Below are 25,214 nucleotides of genomic sequence, written 5' to 3'. Positions count from 1 at the left end.
TTAATGTTCTGAAATAAAAATGCATCATCATATCATTGCCTTACAAAAAAACAAGAATATGAAATATATTCCCGGTGAACTCCCGTGTCTGTCAGTGGTCTTTGCACGTTGAGTATATCTTGCTTAGTGTCTGTTAGACCTGAGCATTGTCCCTTTTAACTGGGTCTTTAAAAAATGGCAGTTGGTCTTGTCCTTGTAATTGTGCTGCCAATTTCTATCATTTCACCTTCAAGTTGTTGCCTACCCTGACCGTTTCGTACATAATAATGTTAGTTTCCGAGTTATTCTGTCGGTAATGTCCTCTAGTTTGTAGTCTTATGTTCAACGCATGTAAGACGAGGGGAAAGCGTGGGAGAATAAGTTGTAGTCCAATCAGTGTCAAGGATTAAAATGCTACTTGGGAAACAAAAACGTGTCCATAAAATACATGCATCCACTTATCTCTTATCGAAATGCAACCTTATCCGTCCGCCATAAAACAGATATTTCCCAAAGAACGGTGTCTGAAAATGATTCATTCAACTGAGTGAAGATTATGCCGGTATATTAACTTGAATGTTTTGTTTCGATCAGACTGCAATATACTTGTGCAGTTCGTTATATGTCCTCTTGTATTACGTGTTTTAGTTTAAACATATTTCATTCAGTTAATATATACAAAAATAACAGAACAGCAATAGTATGATGACCTGGATTGGAAAACAAGCAATGTAATTGCTTATACTAATTCCTGTCTATGTAGCAGTGTACAGTAACGAATTGCATAGAAAGTCAGTGTACGATGTGTACAGTATGGCGAAATATATTATTTTAATAAATGTTCAAACTATTTTTAACATTTGACTTGATTGTTTTGGAATAATAAAAATAAAAAAGACAAACAAACAGAGAAACAAAAAAAAACGCAAAAATATTCTGTCACACACACTGTCCCGATGAAAAGCGATCGATACGCCAATGTTATGCATCAAAACGCCTTGATGCTGCAATGAATCTCTGGACTTTAAAAAACAAGCTTGAATTGGCATCAAGGGTAAGGCGATCATTACCGAAAAGAAAATGCTACAGTAGCAGCACAAGGTAAATCATTGAATAAAACGGTCACGCATTAATTGATATCTAGGACACTTGGTGAGATAATGTGACACAGTTTCAACGGCACCACAAGCACATATTTGGAGATAGATCATTTTTCATTTTAAAGAACAGAATGAGGCGATGTTTGCGTCTCCTTTCCGCCAGTGTATCCCAGTTAACGTCAGCCATAAGCCGCTCAATACTACAAAGTTTGGTAGCACCGGTTACAATTCTAGCCGCCTCGTGTTGGACAGCTTCGATATCATTTTTTTAATTCATTACTACAATTGTCCCAGACAACATCGGCATACTCGAGTAAAGGTCTAATAAAAGTGGCATACATTTTATCCAAGGCTGCACGGGAACTTTAACGTCCTAAGAATACCAATTCTCTGACATGCCTTGTTGACGTTTGAGGATATGTGAGATTGCCATTTGCCATCTGAAGAGAAGGTTACCCGCAGATGTTTATAAGTGCTGATTTAGAAAATTGGAACATTGTCGAGATAAAGTGGGGGTTGATTTTGTTGTTGACGTTTACAAGAAACGATAACAGATTCTGTCTTCGATGGATTAAAAGTTACTAGCCATTTCTTCGACCAAGATGAAATTTGAGATAGGTCATGGTTAAGGTAGGCTGCAGAAGATATAGGGTCTTCGACAATTATGTAAAGACTGGTGTCATCTGCGAATAAGCGGATGTTTGCCTTAATGTCATTGACAATGTCATTAATGAAAATAAGGAAGAGCAAAGGTCCAAGGATAGATCCTTGAGGAACACCAGCGTTGATTGTGAGGATTCCTGAAGCAGAGTTGAATAAGACTACCCGTTGTTTGCGGTCGGAAAGATAAGAGGAAAACCAATGAAGAAGTGAACCACTTATACCGATGGATGACAGCTTATGAATAATGCCATGATGCCAAACTCGGTCGAACGCCTTTGATACGTCACAAAAGACAGCCCTTACTTCGGTCGCTTCATCTAAGGCTTTGCTGAAGTTGTTGTAAAAGAAAGCTAACTGGTTGACGCTAGAATCGCCTTTGATGAAACCAGATTGGAAGGATGTAAGTATTTTATTCGAGATGACGTAGTTGTAGAGGTATTGGTGGATACAGCGCTCTACGTGTTTTAATAACTGTGGTCACTTTTGACAACTTTTGCTGGAATATGAAAGCTACTTAGAGACAAATCAATGCATTTTCGAAAATGCAGTACAAGACCTCATATACATCTGTAGGTACTCTGATACATGTGTAGATAAAGAAAAACGCAGCAAAAGCAAGGGCAAAACGGACACCCTTTGACCGTTATAGGATTTTAAATCCGTTGCAAACGTTTGAATTTCATCAGGAAAAATTAAATCATTCATAAACACTGAACATGTATAAGTGTTGTTTAGCTGTATCATATTAGCAGCGAGGCGTATGTGTCCAAAACCTATATATTTTATATACATGATATTGGTGTTTAATTTCGTATATTTACAATGTTTTAGATTGCACTTTATTGACTATCTATGATAACGAAGAGATGGTGTCACTTTTGTTTGGCGACTGATACTAAGGCAATTTCACCATGTTTCATTATTTCCAGGGGGCGACGTTTTATAAATGTTTTCGTTCTTATTGTGTTAATAAAACGTTTGTTTCAACTTTAATTTTTCAGATAATTCGGTTTACTGGAATTTCGTATTCTGAAACAGTGCTATCTACGAGGAGAAATGACAGTTCAATTTCACTAGAATATTGCCTATTTAAACGGCGAGGATATCGCATGATCCTAGGAAAACGCAAAACAAAACGTTTTATTTGATATGCCGATGACAAATTGATAACACCCTATTTATATTTAAATTTTAATGAAATTGGTGTTCGTTTTTGTAAATGCGAACTGTGGTTTTTGCGTCTTCTTTGATATTTGCAACGTACATTTGCAACATTGTGGAGAAACTACCGGCCGGGACTAAGCCAAATTTGAAACAAAACCATTTCAAGGGCGAAAATTTCATTGCTGATAAAAGAAACATACAACTTCTTGTTTTAGGCCTGCTTATTCCTTTTTATTATAACAGCATGATGGTCGTGCTGACTTTCTTTCAATATGAAAAACACAAAATAATAAATTACTTCCTTATTAGGATATAATTTTGAAAATGATTAAGTTGATTTCAGCTAGTTTCATCTCACAATAAGTAAATATTTGAGTGAAAAAATGGTGACAGTTTGATACCTACAATTATGCCTTCATCAACAATTAAAAATCATAATCGTGTAATAATATTCTCAAAAATATTTATTATCATTGTAAGAGACTGATTTCCAAGAGACATTAGTTTGGGTTTTAACTTAAGAGTTATAGTTAAATTAACAATTTTTACTGATATCATATATGTCATGTTTTAAAATAGATAATTGACTCTTTAATATTTTTAAATGAAAGTTGCATTTTTACATCATGCAAGATGGGTAATTGCAAATATCAAATACATGGCTGATATTTTATACCTATTCAACTGAATAGGTGAAGATTACCATAAGCATGTATAACCATCATGAAAGTTAATGAATAGGTTGGCAAATTAATAAAGACAATTTGATTTTGCTAATTTATAAAAAGTTACTTGCATATGTTAATACAGCCATTTAATTGTTATCTAGAATCAAAATCCTCATTTAAATTGTCTGTTTAAAATTTTATACATACTTACTTTTATTTTTAATGGCTTCAGCGTTTGTCTGGTCGAATGTTTTTAGTTTGAATAGTCTTACCTTTTTTATATTTTTAGACCATCTATTATGACTTGGTGAACTAAATTAACAATTCCCTGTGCCTGAAAAAACCCAAATGGTCTACGCTGCTTAACAATAAAAAAACATTGCGAATGTTCCGGGTCGTTGTATCCCATGAAGTAGTTCTTTAAAACAATGTTTTTTTCCCATTAATGCAGTATTTAGTGATGTTTACTTAGCATTTTGGTATGTATTGTCCACTTAACACATATAACACATATTTTATTTTATAACTGAAGACATTTATGTGGTTTTGAAAGATATTTTGCATGACCTCATTCCTGGTAAGATGTTATTTGGAGATGACCATGATTATGTCACGTGGACATTATAAATGATTATATAGTGATTGTGAACAAATGGTGATAAAATTTATTTATAAACTTTAATCACACAATGGAAAAAAAAAGAAATAGTCAAAATCGCGTTTTACGAGGACATATTTGTCGTCAACCATGATCTAGAATAACTAAGCGTCATGACTTCAGTACATATATCCGCAGGTACGGGCACACTGCGTGGATGGTAACTCAGCGAGCTTCGTTACCGGCTTACGCGCGTGTCGTTCGTTCGGATATGTTTCGATCTGAGCCGTTACCCCATAACATATTAGAAACAAATATATAATTACGTAATTCAATGATCATGACGTCACGTATGATAAAAATTAAATGTTAAATGTCTGGGTAAAAAATACTATTTCATGTCGTCGTCTTAAAAAATACATACTGAAGAAGACGAAGAATTGAAAGCAAAATATGTACATTAAAAACATTTCAATGTATATCAAACTATTACCATTCGGCTTCTGATAAGCAAGGTACTTGACAGAAGTGAAACATCATGCTTCATCATTAGGATTCATTGTTTTAGTTCATTTTCACAATAATCAGTTTAATGTTTCTGTCAGCATTCAAAGACGCCGTGAAAGAATGAACGAAAATTGGTTTTATGTTTGACTTAAGAATACTGGCGAATACTGTCTGGATTGCATACGCAATGGTCTGCCAGAGTCGAAACTTGAGAGTTTGAAAGTAGTATCGCTCAAATCATATGGCCATCAATGTATAGCAGCTGTCTTTAGCAGAGACGTGGAAAGAAAATAATAACTTGTGATAGCATCTTATTCAAATGAAACTGCAAGTTCGCATGTCAGCGAGTATTCAGAAAGGTAACAAATCAGTTCACGCTCGTATTTTCAGAAACATTTTCATTATAACAAATGACGTTTCAATCAATATTAAAGGGATTTAAACACACACGCAGCAGCTGAGGTATTGTTAAGAGGAATTCAAACGGATAATATTGACAGGACTGAGACAAAACTAGCTTTGAAAAGTATCAACTATATGTAAGATAATCAGTAATCTTTGGGAATATATTTACGCTTGTGTTAGATGAGTTTCGAGTCCCGATACTGTTGTTGCTTTTGTAGTTGTTGAAATTGTGTTAATTACTTATTCTTGAAATAACTGGAAATTTAAGATGCAGTAACAAATAACAATCAACAGAATTTAAGGAACCATTGTTTGTGATTAAGAGTATTTGATAAATGTTTTTAGCTGTGTGTTGTTCATTTCCTCCCGATTGTTGGTATTTGGATCCAGCTACCTCTTGATAATAACTTAAAGAACCTGAACATCAGGAAAACCAAACCATTGAAACTCTAAAATGTCACCAATTGATAAACAATTTGAGAGCGTTATGTGCTCCAAATTCGTATTAACATTGTACGAATAATGCACAATTTCTCGGGCGTGAACATCTGTAAACAACCGCAAAAAGAGTTCGGCACTCGTGTATAAACTAATTCAAAGAGCGTCCGCAGATGTTCACGCCTGAGAAATGTGTATTATAAGTATTATTGCAAAAGAAATACACATATAGTATAACATTTACACCGTCTAAAACGGCACAATTATCGTCTTGTTTATTTACTTTTTTCTCACCGTTACAGAATGGTTTTTGCAATGATTATTTTGAATACACTAAACGGGCGTAAAACAGGAGTTTATGCAATATTAGTGATGCAACTCTAAAAAATGTAATCAAACAATAATCTATTGAAATAATTACTGTAGCGGATTAACCACAAATAATTTGTATGGCAAAACAGAGATGCTCTTGTGGCGATTTTTCACACGTGTCCATTCCTAAATGATTTCTCTGAATTAAGGATTTCAGATAGACAGCGTTCTGCTGGTGTCTCAATGTGAAAATGTATAAATTATTCTAAATCTAAATATTAATACAATGAAAATTAACTAAAAGTAGTAAGTAGGTAACACACCAGATAAAATAAACGTAGATAAGTACGCTATAAACTTCAATAACACTTTTAAGTGTTGGTCAATATTTGTTATTGTAAGTATTTTCCTCAGATTATAGAGCAAAACCAAATGTTGCAAAAGGATATGTCAATACACATGGAATGGATACATTTAATATCTGTTTGTTATATGCAATACATGCATTATGCTTATTATATGTGTTTGAATAAAGAGACAATATGCAATGTCTACATTATTGCATATAAATAATTTGATATAATGTTCCATGTTTCTTACATTTGACATAACCGTTTGACGGTTGCCTTACCAGAAAAAAGGAATTATCTTTTGTCTTGTTTTATGTATTAGCATCCCTAAAATATCCAAGATGGCATACATAAGCTATCACTCTAGCACTTCAACAATCAGACTCGAATCCAGACTCATACATCATTATGTTCACATAAAATACCGGATGAAATGGTTGAAAAGTACGTGTTTTTCAGAATGCCGTGACATTTAAAGACGTGGGCTTTAAAAAAAATATGATTCGACGTTTCGTGCGATAATGTCTTAAAAGGAAAAAAAAAACACCCAGACAATTTCAACATGAGTTACTGTCAGTATATGGGAAAAGGAAACGTAATGCATCTGATAACTAATATTATTTTCATAGCGTTAATTCATTTAAAGACTATAAATTTAAAACCCCCGTAACTGACATTTTGCAAAAACCAAAAACTATACAATTCCGTGTTTCAATACAACTTGATACCATACGCTGCCAGGCTGTCAGACTACTTACAATCACGCTGGCAGCATGTAGTTGGGCTGCAAAACTGCTTATTCCACGCTTCCAGGTTTTTAGACTGCTAGCTTCACGATGCCATGGCGACATGCGCTAACTACACACTACTAAATATACAGGCTTCGAACCTCACGAACGAGCATGTATGCTACGCATCCGTGCAATATATGATATTTGTATATAAATGTTAAGCCAGACACATAGCCGGACTTCGAAACAAAAATACAGTCAGATATGAGGGCATTTAAAAAAGAACATAAACACTGTCGACTTTAAGTTTCCTCAAAGTCCGATCTTAACCTATTTTTGCTTAAATACTTTCAAAGGTAGTTTGAAATTGCAAAATATTCTTTTGTAGAAATAAATCCATTTTTTTTGTAAATACGTTTGCTAAAGTAAACACTGATCGGGTAGTACGGCGCAAGCCACCAATAGGTCCTTTATCAAAAATGGGTAGATCTCATACGTCTGTATTTTTCGAAAATGGCGGGATAACGTCACGAAAATTCTTATATTTCCCATCAGTTATCATTGAAATGGGACTTTATTAAATAAATTTAAAAACATCTTCATTTAAAATAAAACAACTTTTTTTTATTTCTTAATATATGCTATATTTACTACCTGTTCCGTATTTCACTTTTCAGGTTTCATATGGCCTGACCTTCTCCACGCAATATCGAAGAAACATCCAGGGACGGACATCGGAGATCTTCTGCTTCATCAGGACAGCGCCCCAGCCAAACTTGCAGAATCTACTACACTCGAGCTGGACATTTTGGGACTAGGGAGAGTGGAGAATGAACCTAACAGTCCAGATTTAGCTTAAATGGTCTTTAAGGTGTTTCCTACTGTTAAAGCTGTGTTACGCTGGACGCCGATCGGATACCAAGGACGAACTGAAGCATGCGGTATTGTTTGTAACAGCGTAAATATTGAAACGATATTTTCAAACGCTTGTTTTTTAGTAAACGAAACACATAATTTATGGCTGAAATGTTTAACGATGAATTAAACGTAAATATTATGATTAGTAGTATATTGTATTTTTGTGTTGATACATTTAAAGGCTGATTTCCCCCTACCCCAGAAAATGCCCTCAACAAAAGATAAATTCATGTAAGTTATATTTAATCTACGGTTAACCACTCCCCTACTCTTATTATCTACGTACCTCACATTCAAACCATACGAATGTCTTTTGCCAAAGCGGACTAATCGTACCCATATCCTTACCCTATACACACTATCCATTTAGAACCAACGAGTGGAGTTGGTTTAGGTTCTTTCCTTATAAATGTCTCAAGTGAAATTGCCTATCCCTACCCATTGCGTTATCTTTACTCAGTAACATGACTTCATGCTTACAGATAGTATCTTTTTTGTTTATAATTGACTTTTATGATATTGCATGTTAATATCTTACATGCGATCAAAAATTAAATGATAAAAAATTCCGCAAAACACAGTCTTACACATAAAGTTTGATTTTGAACACATAATTTCAGTTTAGTAAGTAAATAGTAATTCAGAATATATATTACATCATCGTCGTATGACGACGGGCTAGTTTCACTTCGCGTAAAAGCTACTTCAAAATGATCTATAGCAGAAGACGAATATTATTTATGAATAAAGGTCGCCTAATAATCTCCGTATTGTTCGTGATAAATGGTAAAGTTGTGATATTTACACTCTTACTATAACAAATGGAATAACTAGCTACTCCGGCAAAGCATAATAAGCAACATTTCAAGGTGGATAATCATGAATAAGTGCGATGACGAATGTGGCTGATTCTTCTGTTTATCCTGTTGAAGGTTGATATGCTGGCGTAAAATGCAAGTTTCTAGCTATACTGCTTCATTGGAAATTGATTCTCATTCCGTTGCCAAATAAATATTAAATAAGCAATAAATTCATTTCTTGCATGCACTCTCATATACTTATGCAAGTATGAAGAACGTGTCGTTTAACAATAATATACGACAATTATTGTCTACCGGTTACCCACAAACAACTATTTGCATTGATATACAGAATTTATTGCTAGATCCTGAGAAATTAAGTGCAGTTGTTTTTCTTTACAGTGGCACGCAACTTTTCCTGAATCGTTTCTTTCGAATTATTAAGCCATTAAGTCGGCCTTTTCCAAGACATATCCAAAATATTCGATATAAGAAACATTTTGACTTTTTGAATATGTTCCCTGTTTGCGTGGAAAAAACACAATAGCCATGTGGTGTAAAATCGGCGAAGGAAAGAATGATAATTGTCTGCTTCACTTGCTAAATTGAATCCATTTTTATATTCTAGGTCTTAAAATAATAATATTCGTATCATAAACCATAAAGTTTTTATCCTTTCTTAACTAGATATTATTCAGATAAGTGTGTTCTATAGTTTACATGTTATTATTATACTTCTTATTTCTATGAATAAATTTGCAAGTTATAATGCCATTGATGTTATAAATAAATAGTCGGTCATGTCCTCTTTCATAACAACTATAATATTATAAGGCCATCAACAGTTGTTGTTTCATCTTTTTGTACAAAGATATGGTTGGATCGCATTTAAATCAAATAACATAAATCCGCTTCCTAATTGAATACCGATTTGTAGTTTCAGTTCCAATCAGTTTGCGTTCCGTTGCTTACTGCATCGGTGGATACACTTGTAAGATATTTTGCTCGGTTTCTATCGTCAGAACTGTGTGGCTTCATCCGGTTTTTTTCTAATCTATATGGGTTATTGGACTACGTTCTGTACTTTATTTCCTCTAACTGACCAATATATTAAAACTTGCCTGCCCAATATGTTAATGATGGACAGTAATTGTTCAAATAATGGACTGTCATCGTTCTTGTTATGGACAGTCAGTAGAAATAGAAGTATGGTAGAATCAAGACGTGTGTTGAAAAAACCCACTGTTCTTGTATTGAGTAAAACTATGCACTTATTTGAAGACAAAAGGCACACTTTAAACCCCTTTTTTATTTAGGTTTAATAAATACAGTGTAATTGTAAATGGTAATTTTAATAAAGTTCAGTGTTTTAGGTTGTGACACATTAATGCCCAATATATGACTGAGGTTTGCACAGCCTTTAGGGTAAAGGAAAATGTTCATTAGATGGATGTCCATTAAAGAGTACAAAACAAAAAATATTCTTTAACTTAAAAGTTTCCGTATTTTGTGAATGATACACAAAGAAAACACAGTTTGCACTTGTTATATATCCGTAGAAGTTGAATTTCAAAAACGTTTACTCTAAATAATAACTAAAATGATTATTTACAATTTATATGTATACGTATATGAGCGCAAAATTATTTTGATTAGCCTTAGAGAGCCACATGATTAGTATTATTTTAAATGGTGTGACTGTGTCTAGTAAGTTGACAATAAGTTGAAATTATGATTTGATCCACGATGTTTACACACTTAAAGAAAGTGAAACGCCTCAAACTGCCCATTATGTCAGCGAAAAAACAGCATTGCGTGTCTCGGACTATTCTTTTTCTGACATAATGAACAGTTTGAGGCCTTTCACCCTTTCTTAAATTGTAGTTTTATGATAAATGTTGCAGCAAGTAACGGTTTGCAAGGCCAAGGATGATCCAACCCTGTTTTGGGAAGAGCAATGTAGTCTCAGTTATTGGCTTTTCTGTCGTTCATTATTGGTAAGGCCTCGATTTGTATGCCTTAGAACAGAAGCACAGTAGTTGTTTGGTCTGTTGCATTTTGTGTCATCGTTGTATAAAAACAGTGGGTATTTTCACTTTTCGACAGTATATTTATAGAACAATCTATAGGTATATAACTTTTATTGACACTGTTGAGACATTCAGCCGTCTAAAAGCGGTTTCACTTTAGCCACAAACTGGAAATGGAGATATTATGTAACACGATTTTGTCGAGAAAGTGTTGGTCTGTCAGTCGATATATGCTTTTCTCAATATTGTGCAGAACACAACAGAACATAAATAAATAAAGGTTTATTGGTATGTGTACATAGCACATAGTTTAATTAACTCATAGTATATATGTATGGGGAAAAGGCCGAGCACTGTCCATTATGTCAGAGAAAGAACAGTCCGAGGCACGCAGTTCCGATCCGGTGCTGTTTTTTCACTGACATAATGGAAAACATGTAAACAACAAGGTCCATCATCATGAATTTCATGGCGCTATTGTCAACATATTGGTTACCCATTCAAGGAAATAAATACCTATCATGTGAATCTCTGAAGCAAATCAAAAAGAAAATTGCGCTTTTACATATGCACATATAAATTGAAAATATTTATTTTGATTGTTATCTAAAATAATCATCTTTATATTTTCACTACAACGGATATATTACAAGTGCAAAATGAGTTTTCATTGAGCATTATTCGCTTAATACATATTTGTTTTTAAATTTAAGATCTGTTTCCTACTCTTAGAAGAACATAAACAAATAAACATTTTTCTTTTCCCTAACGGCTGCGCAAACCTCAGTCAAATCTAAATTAAGCGCTGAGTTGTTACAACCAAACAAATCTGAATGTTATAGAAAAAATAAATAAACATTTAATAATAAATTATTAAACCTAAATGAATAAGGTTTTCAAATCATTTTTCTTTAAATAAGTGCATAGTTTCACACAACACAAGAAAAAGAAGTTTGTCAACACACGTCTTGATATTACAGTAGTTTACTCACAACATACTACCATTTGTTCCGATAGTCCATTATTAGAACAATGACTATCCATTATTAGAACAATGAATGTCCATTATTAAAAATTTGGACAGTCCATTCTTGGACAGTTAGTAGACATTAAGTACAGAACGCAGACCAACAACTCATATAGAGAATAAAAAGAACAATGGATGACGTCACAAACATGTTTTAACCCCTAAACATCTTGGGAACTCCTATTAAACAACAGCATCTTAAAAAGTTTGGTACAACAAAAATCCTTTTAACTAATCCGAGCTGAAACTGGTCACTTTCAAACATCATTATTTTGCATGTTAAACTTCTTGAACCTACATTTTTATAAACATATTTGAAGCTGTCATAATATCCATCATGTTAAGTAAATGCATGGATCATTTCCCGTCATAAATTATTATATTGGATCAAATGTTAGAAAAACATTGTCATTTCTTTAGATACCATATGTTTAACCTATGTCAAAAAAACTTGGTCAAATAAATGGGATAATGAGTTTATTTCAAACTCGACTACGGATTATTTCTCACGACATAGAAGTCCTTAAGGTCGAAAAGTGCCAAACGTCGATGGTTACCTTGAGAAGATGTTTTCAGGCCAATGTTGAAAAAGTTTAAGGTAATGTGTAGATATGGGCCAAGTTTGAGATATAGCATCCAGGTCAAGTTCAATGTTACGTTTTGTTGGTCAAATGTTTTTTAAAAAGTTCACAAGAAATATATCATACTACGGATTAGGGACCATGGACATGACATTGGTTCACGAATGCATTTTTATGATTTTTATTGCTCTAAAACAACACAATATTTACAGTATATTCAGACTTCCTTTAGTTGGTAAATTGCTGAAAAGGGTAGCTTAAAGCATGGCTCATAAAGAAAAAAGACTAAATATGATAATGAATATTCACCGATGTTATTTAGGCCGATTACCCAGTAGACCTTGATGTCCGCTTGCACTAAACACCCTGAGCGACTGAGTCGCGAACTGTTGGTTTGAACATTTACGACAGCGAACACTTTGTCGAAAACCGTTCCGAAAGTTTCTATTCATGAAACAGTACGTGATCGGATGGATAAACGAGGAGGTGTAGGCCACAAGGAGGATTAGGGACTTTGTTGTGGGCGATATGTGTCTTAACACAGAACGGAAATCGAACGCATTCCATGTATTGAGAAGGTACAAAGGCGTCCAGCAGACGAAATATTGCAGGACGATCACAACAAGCATCCTGATAACTCGTTTTCGATTGGTCGGGTCATGTGTCGATCTGTGGCCACCCTCACATTTCATTGACAGACAGCTGTCATCCCTCTCGGACAATTTTGGAGCTCTATTCAGGCTTCGTTGCAATTGAGGAGTCCCTGCAGTTATTAAAGAACAAATCAAATAAGTATTAAATTATACTATAAACAAATGATCTAAGCCTTTATATTTCGCGCGAAAAAGCAGAAAGTTACAGATGATAAAAGTTGTAGTGAGACAATTTTAGGTTTTAAACAGCGGGCCATTTTGGAAGTAGAAGGTGATACTGTATAATACCAAGAACAGGAGTGTTATTACGTACTGGTTGGAGCTGAGCTGGATGTCATCCAAAGCTGTTTGCCCATCAGCCCGTAGTATGCGCACATGAGGACGAGTGGGATCAACAGAAGCAGGACAGCCAGGGTGACGCTGTATACAAGGTCCAGCTTGAAATGTAGGAGGACTTCCGGCCATACCTCTCGACACGCATGTCCGCCTGTCTGAAGCAAAGACACAACGATGGAAAACGTTGGTACCACCTAATCATATTGCCCTGGTTGATATCACTTTCGCATCTCCACCCATACAAGTAAATGATGCAAGGTGATTCTTCAGATGCATAATTATAATGTATCAAGACAACAACAAAAACAACAACATTGGTCTCCCTTCCATGGTGACTAGTTGAGGATGTGTATTAATACTTATAGTCAGTGCACCCATATCTTTAATTCATTTTCTAAAACGTCCGAAATGTCTTTTGCGATTTTTTGGCGGCTTGTTTTAACGAATCAAACCTTACAAAATTGCTAAAACTACCGATCTGTCAACCGATTTATCGACCGCATAATATTGCAGCATCCATTACGATAGTACAATTAGTTAATATAACATTAAAGATAATATTGAATAATCACATCACATACATATAGTTTAAATGAAAATGTATACACTAGATGAACGAGTGACGATAAAATTATGTAAGTTGTAGTAAAAATTCATAATTTGTGCCTTAAACATTTAAAACATACTTTAATCTATAATTGCATCAATTGTCTTCTGTTACATAATGAAAATACGATATTTCAAGCGTTTATGAATTTTGTTCGATTGAAATTTTAGTATGTAATAAATACAAAATAGTGAAATAGCGTTGTTTCATGTTTGCATCGTCATATACGATATAAAATTAATAATTGGTTTTTATAAAAGAGTGGTATTAAAATGAAAATTATTTGACGTCGTCAGTAAAAATATGAATCCTTTCGGGCAGTCAAAGTATCGAAAATATAAGAATGACAATAAGAAGGGGGAATTAAAAAGAATGATTTGCACATGTATTTGAAAATTTCCATGAATGCCTTCTCATGATACTTGACAAAAGAAAAAAAGAAAACAAAATACTTTTCCTCCAAAGATACCATGTCACAATTGTAACTTTATTGTGCCGTTCAGCATCAAAAGATGCAAATGCAGACATATAAAACATAATTGTATGTGTGACTTCTGTTATAACTGTAGTTCACCTGTATTGTAATGACACGATGAAAAGCGGCAATAGGGCCCATGACTAGCAAGACAAAACTCCATATTGCGATCAACATCCGACGCGCATGCGCATAGGTCTGCCAAAGTCGAGATTTGAACGGCTGACATATGGCGTAGTAACGCTCCAGTGAAATTGCCACCAATGTGTAGCAGCTGACACCGACAGACACAGCTGGAATAAATAAACAAAACATGAACAAATATATATTCAAATTAAACTACAAGGGTATATCTATTGAAATGCGTATAATGACTACTTCATTTGAAGCTCGCGTTTTCTGACACGTTTTCAGTACCACAATATACCTATACATCAGCACTTAGTGCACAGAAACACAAGCTCAGTTGCTTAGGTCTTGCTTACTACACCGAAACAATTATAGGTACCAGATTCATGAGACAAAATAAGTTTTGAGTAATTTTCCACGTATAACATTAGAATTAATCTTTAAATGTATATTCTGGCATATGTTCAATTAATTCGGTAGCCTTATACTTTTGTGGGTTTGTGTGGGTATTAACACCCTCAGAATAAACTTGGACGATACAAGCCAGGGAACCTCAGTAAGTTTGCACGTTTGTAAAGTCAGGGACCATCTTACATGGGTATCTTAAGTATAAAATGTACATTTTCCTTAAATTCAACAATTTCCATAATTGTTTTATTCTACAGGTAGACTGTGTTTTGCTTAGTGTATTTTCTGCAATTAAAGTTTGGACAATTAAGTTTTTGAAAATGAAAACTCCCTTTTAAAGAATAAGCAGTTTGAATTAATATTACCAAAGTTTACACATAAGTTAAAATATGACATTTCTTAAGATGCTCAGGTGTATAACTTCAATACATGTTTTTTAAACAAACTGTATGGAAATAATTCATACGTAACAAAACCACAAATGAGTTTTATTGAAATACCGATATTATTGCTATATCAAATGATGTAAGATTTTTAACACGCAACTGGCTCTAGACGAAATTAACAATAAGCAAAACACGTGTTCGGAGACGCTATGATAGGACAAAGAACTAGGAACGAGAGATACCAAATGTACAAATAATGGATTAAACATAAATCAAAACAGTTTTATCAATATATAGTGGTGAGCCATGAAAAGGTCGGTTAAGTCGACGTTTCAGTTTTTTACGCAATCATGTAAGAAGCGTACACATAATTCTAAATAATGTCTATACCCGTAACTCGTAATAGGCAAATTGGTCCTGATATAATAGTATAAGCCATATTACATTTACAAACACAAGGAGTGACTATATCCCTTCAATTATTTGAGATATGTACATAAAACAACAGACAATTCTGCTATGTTCGTCTTGAGTAACATTTAGAGTGAGGTTGTTCACACAAACTTGTTTAACCCCCCGGTAAATTTACATTTTACTGACCGTTCAAAGGCGGTACCTTGATAAACACACCTAGTTGTTTATAAAGTATAAATGAACTGTGTTGTTTGTTGAGTTGTGTGTTGTTCCTCCATGCCTTAGGTTTGTTATTGTTTGTTTTCGTGTTCTATGTCATTGGGGTTTACCCTGTGCAATTAAACAGGTTTTATGTTGAAACTTTCGGCTACTGAGCTTCTTTCTATTGTTTTTCATATGAATATTCATATGCTGTATTTTATATGTTAAATAGTATTGTGTTTTTATTCATTTATTATGTTCTAACGACTACCTCCCTCCTCTTTGTTTGCTTTAGGTAAATATTAATAATGGTTCTCTTATTTCCATGAATAAATTAACAATATGATATTATGCCTAACATATTGCTTTTAAATGAGTCGTTATGCTGGTTAATGAGTCTCGTAAGTGACCGTACCGTAAGAAGTAAAAGGGATATCTGTTTGTGGTGTTATTTGTTATTGCATGTAAAAACAATCACAGTTGACACTAATGTGCTAGCCCACTATCATAAAAACAATCAGTAGTCCTCAATGGGGGGGTGTAGACTTGAGGATATAGTTTTTAAAGAGGGCTCTTACATACAATTTAATTTTCCTGTATTAAATAACTACTTCATCTAAATGTTCAAGTTTAATCATTCCTATCATGTGTTTCCGGTCCGGATAAAAAAACATCAGACCCGAAGCCTCGCACATAAGGTGGTTACCAGGCTTACTGAGTTACCCGCTACGCAGCGTACCCGAGTGTCAGGCATACCTTTCATAATGCATTAGCGTAAAACTGACAAAGAAAACGTATTTCTTTTTTACATTTCGAAACTTATGTGTGACATTGTTTATTGAAATTATGAAACGAAGTAATTGTATTTCAATGGTGGCGTCGTGTAGTCTTAAGGTCGAGTCTGTGACGATTATACTTTTAAATTAAGAATCATGTGTAATTATATATTATATTGCGCTTAATTGAAATGATATTATGTTGTTGTTGTTTTTTATGGAAGTTAGAAGAAATACATTGTGTGTGGGGTGATGATGTGCGTGACAAATCTGGCATTGAGGTGCCAGACGGAATTTCCCATTACGGCCGTAAATGCCTGTCCGGTGTGTCGGAAAAGCATATATTACCATCATCCAAACCAGTCTGGTCATTTAAGTGAATTAAATTATACGCTACTCTTGCATATTTGCTAAGGAATTGAATAAAACCCTCGGTGATATGCTATGTCAGTGTAATAATGGCTGTTATTCTAACGAGTGGGTCTGTGTCATTATCCGTGACACACTGCCAAGTTTGCCTTTATAAGGATTGGCCTTAACCATCAATGTCAAATTGTCACTCAAGAAGATTGTATTGTACTGTTAAGTGTAAACAGTTTTCTAGCTCATCAGACAGTTATGGAGGAGGGTTCCAATTGAAGCACAAAATACAAGTGTACACCAACATCACGAAAAGGTAGTATCGATAAAGAATGATCATTAATTCAATGGTCGATGCAAAACTGGCCTTTCCTCTGAAATCCCATTGTCTGTTTATTTGTAACCCGTTTTCATCTTCAAAACACAAATTGTTTAAATGGTTTGCTGCAGTCTCTCAAAATTTTACACAGGTAGATATTGACTAAACCAGTACTTGAAACGCAGTTGAAATGTCACGCATTGTTTCAAACGCTTTATCGGTTATTAGCTAGTGACATTAACCAGTCTTTATCGGTTCAGCTAGCTTGTGATATAAACCAGTCGATTAACGATTACACTGCTTACGCTCTTGGCTGATCTTTATACACGTTTGAAAAATATACTGACAGTTCACACGGGATTTCTGCTATTTCCTGGGCATAGACATATCTGTCTTACTAGTTCTTTAGTTCTTTTCACTGATGCATACGTTTAAGTTATTTAGAAATTTAACTAAGGACCTAAATTACAACTAAATTTTCAATACCAAGGCATTCAAATCTATCTAGATGATCTCAATGAACTAGTTCTCCTCTAAATTAAATAAAAGCCATGAAAGTAATTTTGTTTATATCATTAATCGTGTGAGGCTTAATATGCATTGAGAAATTGGGGCCTGAAAAATGACTTTATTTACTAATTTGTATAATGTTATAGCCATTATCTAGAATTAACCGACACTGTTCTATTGCAAAAACCATTTTATTTTAGTGATCGGTTTCCGTAAACTAGTTCATACCTGATAACAATGACTTGACCATTCGGTGTCAATTACGTTACTGTTTTAACGCTTAGAAATGCGATCACTAGATAGTGTGAGTTGTTTGGTAATTTCCTATGAACAAATGACAAAAAAACTCAAGGGACTCAAGCTTTAGAATATGAATGAATTCATTAAAATTAACTCATTCTGAAAGAAACTGAATCCCCGTTTGAGTAAAGAAAACAACAACAACAAAAACAGAATATTGCTTTGCGTCGTTTCAGAATATAACTCAATTTAATAATATATTAATTATACACTAGCCCAAAATCAATATCTCAAAATATATTTCAATATCATAATTAATGTTAAAAAGGGAGAATCAAATGTGTTTATACCAGGAGATTATACGCGAATGAAGTAAGAAAGTATTTAGTTAATGCCTTTCACAACGATATTACTTCGATTCCTACACTAGCACTGGCGAAATACATGCATAACGAATATGTTGCCCGATTTCATTTTTTAACATAATGCAATGCTCAAAATTGAAATTGGGAACAGGACTTTCGGCGGTGACTCCTACATTTATTACTAAGATATCTTAATGTATATATGTACCCGTTTCACTTCGACGAGGACCTTATGTGTGTATCTGATTATAGTCGTTTGTTTCTTTCTGAATTTTGAGTACTGGTGAAGGAACCGTTTCGTTTGGAAATGGATCTTTTCTGGAATAAAATCAAAACATACTGAATATTTTCGAATTAATATTTGGTATAGAGAATTTTGATCTCAAAAGCAGTTTGACACGATTGATAATGTATGTTTTTATTAGAACAAATTTACCTGCCAAACCTATGCGGCAAAATCCACTGAAATTACTATGCAACGTATCAATAATTCGCCCGCTTTAGAAAAAAAATGAAATTGATAATGCTCCGCAGGAAGAAACATGGTGCAACTTGTTACAATTTCAATATTGCTAATAAATTTTGCTTCTTTACAGAGAAGAATATAAGTATTTCTTTTTACAAGCCTCGTTTGACCACAAACTAGTATGTGTATTAAAAGCAATGATAATCTGATTGTTTATTAAGGGTTTTACAGGTTTGTTGATTTATGGTATGGCGAAAAGCTGTCACCTAACATTGTATTTTACTAAACGTTTACTGGTACTGTCCGTTTGACGTACAATAAATCATTTTTTCATACTTATATTTAGCAATGTTGAATGTAAGAACTATCACAAAGTGTGTGTTTTTATAGCCACAGCAGTGTTATAACGTAGTTAACAATAAACATTACTGTCATTCCGAGTAATACGTCAACCAACTGAATTGCATTGGCTTATCAGTAAGAATTTAAAAATAATTTGCAAATGTTGATTACATGCTTTTAAAATCCAACAAAACAGACTTTATTTCTTTGTCGAAAACTAATTTCTCAATAACCAGCGTTTTGCGCCAAAAGTCCACAAGACGAGTGACGATGCAAGGCATCAGAGACGCGGCTGAATGTATTTTTTTTTAAAAATCACCTGGTGTTGAAGAGAAATATCTTAAGGGAAGCAGTATCCGACAATTGTTATTCTCCCTTTCATCTATTTTAAATGGCAATTTGAAGTGTGATTTTGTAAGATATATAACATTGCCTCGAATGTCCAAGAAAATTCAAACGAAAATAAGAAAAGTATCATTAAAGCTTCTTAAAAAAAAATTCAAAAATAAACATCCGCATATTCTCAAGTCGGGCATGGTCAAGCGGGATTTGCATATTTATTTATAGCAATCTGTTTACCCTCAAAACCTTGAAATGTTTGTTAAACAGTTCATGGCTTAGTTATGATAATGGTTTACTTTTTATTAGAACTTATATAAATTATGAACGGCAAAAGAACTTCTCATGCATTATTTAATAACAAAATATTGCAGTAAGAATTTAACATACTGTTTTAGCCCTACTTATTATTGATAGAGGGCACACCGGCGCCGTATATTAAACTCTAACTTGTTTATACCTGTACATAATTTGGCGTAGACATATCGTATTGCTGAAAAGTTGGCACATGTTTCAGTGCATCCTTATGTTTTTCATGTGTTTGAAACGCGCTCACAGATTGTATGAAATGCTTTAATCTCAGGATATGACATAATTATTTTTTCGGCTAAATAAGAGTAAAGCACCATTGCCAGTCAGGTGATGTTTTTTTTTAAGGAAATATAACGGCTGCGTTGCAAGGAGAGACAACCAGTATTTACAATTAACCGTTCGTTTCCTTGTAATCTTGGCATAAATGTGGTCAGAAACAGAGATCGAAGATACACTTACCGGAAACACAGGAATTATTTCGTTTTGCACGCTCGCGCTCCTGACCTTAGCGGACACACTTTCTTTAAGTGGTGGTTTATATTTTATATCATGAATCTGAGCGCCATCAGTTAGTTCTGAATGCAGTCTTATCATGAACAACCAAGGAAACCACCATAAAGGTCTGCGAAATCTCTAACCATCAATGTTTGTTACAATTATTTAGGCATTGACTTGAGTTCCTGTGAAGTCTTCTTTCACTTACCGTTCTTAGGTGGTAACTCCAACATTTATCGATAAAGAAATGTTGATGAGTGTGTGTAGTTTGTTATTGTGTAGGTGGTATTAATGTTTAATGTTAATGTTTTTTGTTTCTAGTTCATTGTCTTCGGGCCATTGCCTTGTGCCCCTTTGCAGTTTTTTTAATGTTCGACTATTGGGCTTGTGCCTATAGTTTCCATAGTATTATTGACCCAGGTATGCCAAATGCATTTTTGCCTATGATTCTAGCCAAATTTACTACAGTTGAACAATATCAGCAATACTCGGTGGACAATTCAATCAAATAACCGTTGGCATCGATACCATATAGCCATGGGACAACCACGAACTATTTGATACCATCTGTGTCTTAAAAGAAACCAAACTACAGTAATGTCACGTGACACGCAAACGTTCCTTAATTCAATCCTTATAGTTCGTTGCTCCATAAAATGTTTTTCTAATGTTAATAAAAAAACTAAACATGGAGTATAGATAAGTGACGAATTGTCATTCATAACAAAGGCTCGCCTAAATTAAGGCGAAAACTGTGTGCCATAGATCCTGACGGAGGGGATCTCATTAGAAGAAAAATAAACAAGACAAGAATATAACAGACGGGGAAACAATATGCTTTTCCAGAATACTGATGAGTTGGCCATATAAGTTAGTGGTAATTACAAATTCTGTGTTATAGTCAAAACATTCACGACCATCTGCTGGTATGTATTTTATTGTAAACTAAAACACATCTCGAAATCGTAAAATGCATTTGGCACAATTCTAAGAATTGTAATTCGAGCCAATAATGGTATTCCATCTGATAAAGGTGCAATCGCAGTGTTGTTTTTACTTCGAAAGCATGAGATTAATTGGACAGATCTTTCATGAGAATTGAGATATTGATTCCACTTCTACAACAGTTTAAATTAGTTTAAATATCTGAACAAGTTGCTATGATTCTACAACATATAAATTAGGGCTAATAATGATGTTTGTATGAATATTGCACAATGTGTTGACTTTAAGATAGCAGTTTTTATCTTCAGAAGTGCTTTGGGGAGGTATATTTGTAGGTTTTTGATTTTTTTTCAGCAAGTTTTTACTTTGACACCTAAAGGTTATTTCACTTGAACAACTTCATAATGCATAAACAATACAGTCGAAACTCGTTATGTCGACTTTTTCAGGACCTAGTGAAAAAAGACGAGATAACGAAAAGTCAACTCATCCGAATTACAAAATATATCACCAATCCCAACACGTTTGAGTTGGATTGTCCGATGTTTATATCCACAATTGAACAGTCTTGATACATATTTTGTCGTGAAAACAGTAAACTTATTATTGAAAAATAAAGTAAAACAAAAGAAGAATTATTTGGGTCAAATGTATTTCTTTTACGTTTATGTATCACACAAAACACATATAAAATCACAATTGCATACATTTGTACATTGTAAGAAAACGGTATAGCACATATGACAAGAACTTTTATAAAATAGCAAATTTGTGTTTCGTTTAAACACAGCAATATAGCACAATCTCAAAAAGAGCTTGAGCAATAAATGTCTCTTTAATTAAATGCATAAACAAACAACTTTAATTATTCGCACTTACCAATTACATTTTTGTATCCCACAATTATGACAGTTTGTTATATTGACATGCATGGTATTTTGCGACATGCCGCAAACCGTCTTGAATATTTTCACACCTACGTCGAGACAGTTCGACATAAAGAACATAGGAAATGTGTGAAATTCGACCACTGGGACTAAAAAACGAGGTCGACATAGCGAAAAAGTCGAGATAAAAAAATCGACACAAACAGATTTATTTTATATAGACTAAGAAGGAATAAATTCGGGACCGGAGAAAAAGTCGACATAACAGGAAAGTCGACTTATCCGACGTCGACATAGCGAGGCTCGACTGTATATATATTCAAATAAGAATATCTATTTCATTGTTTTTAGTGATTAGAATTTCAAATGAAGGAGACAACAATTAATGACCGATTCAAGTGTCTTGTTCGTTCTATGGGTGGTCTGTTATAATCAGACTAGACGCAATCACAATAGTGGGTCTTTGCAAGGACTTTGTTAATGCCATTTCAACAGAATCAAATCACATCAATGTCGAAGAAAAGCAAATAGTTTCCGCTAGATTTGCAGTCTGTTCAAGTAAGAGAAATACATTCTACGGAAGCCTACAATTGACTTTCTTTGTATTTTTGCTTGGTAATTGAACAAACACCAATGTTTGGTTGATATAAGCTACTGTAAATAAACCTTTATTCTAACGAGATTGTATGTGTTATTCTCCGTGACACAATGACAAGGCTGGCCTTCATTAGGTTTTTCCTTTATCATCAGTGTCAATATGCCACTCGCATGATTGTAGTTTACTGTGCGTTTCTTTAGAAAACCTGATTAACATCTCATGTAAATCGGTTCTCTCTCTTGCATACATCTTATGGAAATAGTATTAGTTCGCATATTTATAGACGGACGGAAATACTTACGTCTCGCTACATGGTTAATTAAAAGATGTATATTATGATTTCCTACCAAACTAGAGGAGGTCTTTTGTTAGATTGTTTATAACTGGTTATAAAGTGTTCAAAGTAATATACAAAAAAGTGCACGTTTAGAACGTGAAACATCAAAACAAGTCTGACGTTTTTTAAGCGCTTATTATAACATATTTTTTCCTCTAGATGGCTGGCGATTTGATTAGGTACCAATCATTTGCAAAACTGTTGATTTAGTCGTGACCTTAGAAGATATTAACATTGTAATTAATGCAAATGACCTTTTATCGATTTTTGTTTATGGCCCGCCTCTTAATCGTTTAACTGCCTGCCTTTTGCCTCCAGACCGTGGCTTTGGCTGATCATTACAGCGTCTGGCTGTACTTTGGAAGGTTATTTGACTGTTGGGGTACTAGCAGGTTGCTTACTAGGTTCCCCTAGCGCAGCATGGCGCAGACCTTGTTCCCTTGTAGAGGATGGAAGATCTTCGTCGGAAGTTGATAATGTTGTGAGTCCACCACTGGTTCAGCTATTCCCAGGGTATGTTTGACGAGGCTTCAATCCTCGTAGTTCTTTAGATGGCCGTATTGTTTCTATAGTCGACTATCAGAAGCGTCCCCTCTATCCATACAGAGCCACAAAACAGCAGTCAGTCGTTTTCGGCTAATTCGCAGGCAGTTAACAAGATAACAGGCAGCTTTTGATATTCCGATGAAATTGGAAATACCAGAATGTATTGCAAATTATTTCGAGGGCTAAACGTGCAAGGTATATATTTCTTTTTAATATCGGTATACCATTTGCATACAAACATAAAATTGAATACTTCTTTTAGCGCATTACGTATTACACAAATATTCATTCAGAGGTTTTTCATCAATATATCATTATTACCCACTTCTACATTTAATTAATGGGAGCCCTTTCGTAATTTACTTGACGAGATTCTGTATTTTCTGAAACGTGAATAAAGTTCAGTAAAATATTGTTATTTATCTTACCTATAAGATTTGATTTTTTTATCCCTGACACGTTGTTTAAAAAGCGACAAGAAAATAGGGATATAATTGGCCAGCTGGAATAGCCAAACATGCAAGAAACCATATTCTGTAAAAACAACTTAATAAAAACTGGCCAAACCAAACAACGAGGACGTCTCTAAATATCTTGTAACGTTATTTTACGATCTGAATTAATGTATTTATGCTCTTAGGTATTTTAACTTCCAATAACCAATATCGTGCTGTTCTAATTATACAGTTAGAATAAAATCAAGCCTTTCAGTATCAGCATAAACAAACACATTTTATGTTGTTGTTTTGATACCTAGTACTAATAAAATTCTACCAATGTATAACTTTTGCAACCATTTTGACGGCACCGCAAATGACTGACGCAAATAATAATATATATTGCTTTTATTAGTTTATCGAATGATTCTAGTAAATGTTAGTGTGTAATGATAGTGATTTGTTTTATATCTTTTTAATTAAATAATTGCCTTCTTTTTTGTCGAGAAAAAAAATATACCTATAACATCATCGTCATAGTAAATTCTTGTATTGTCTGAAATTTTGCAACCTTTTCGAAATATTAATACCATAGTTTTACCTTTATTGACTTTTAGTTTCCACTCTTTTATAGTATTTACATTAAAATTTTAATTTACATTGTAAATCTACGGCAAAATCAGTAACTATAACTATAAGTCAGCTTACTTTTGATTACGACATTGTAACTCAGTCTAAATGATATTTATACAACAGACATCGTTAAGCTCAACCGATAAATGCCTATTTTTTGCCAGATAACTTCTCCATCCATTGCACCCTATTAATATCACTGTTTTGAACCACTAGACCGATTTCGTGGAAGTTATGCCACGATCACTTTATTTTAAGCGATTATAAATGATTCCCGTTCAGAAAAAAAAAATGATTTCAAAGTCAATGAATACTGTATAAAATCAGAATATTATGTACATAACTTTTCACATATAATATTGGAACGTTGGTCCATGCATTGGGCATTAGCTACATGTCTTATGCAATGCTTGTTTAAAACATAATG

The 25,214-nt window shown here is 33.9% G+C and overlaps 1 protein-coding gene across 1 annotated transcript in view; it reads right to left on the bottom strand.

Annotated features, from left to right (window-relative positions):
• Positions 1-12,511: 12,511 nt before the first annotated feature.
• Positions 12,512-25,214, bottom strand: part of LOC128225661 (cholecystokinin receptor type A-like) — a 33,979-nt gene continuing 21,276 nt past the window's right edge. The window contains exons 2-4 of the mRNA XM_052935572.1: positions 14,442-14,635; positions 13,238-13,415; positions 12,512-13,034 (exon numbers count right to left, since the gene is read on the bottom strand). Coding sequence (XP_052791532.1) covers positions 12,586-13,034; positions 13,238-13,415; positions 14,442-14,635 — 821 coding nt within the window. The 3' untranslated portion in view covers positions 12,512-12,585. The remainder of the gene's footprint in view (positions 13,035-13,237; positions 13,416-14,441; positions 14,636-25,214) is intronic.

The sequence above is a fragment of the Mya arenaria genome, chromosome 3, assembly GCF_026914265.1.
Source record: "Mya arenaria isolate MELC-2E11 chromosome 3, ASM2691426v1".
NCBI lineage: Eukaryota > Metazoa > Mollusca > Bivalvia > Myida > Myidae > Mya > Mya arenaria.
This window is presented reverse-complemented; position numbering and strand designations above follow the sequence as displayed.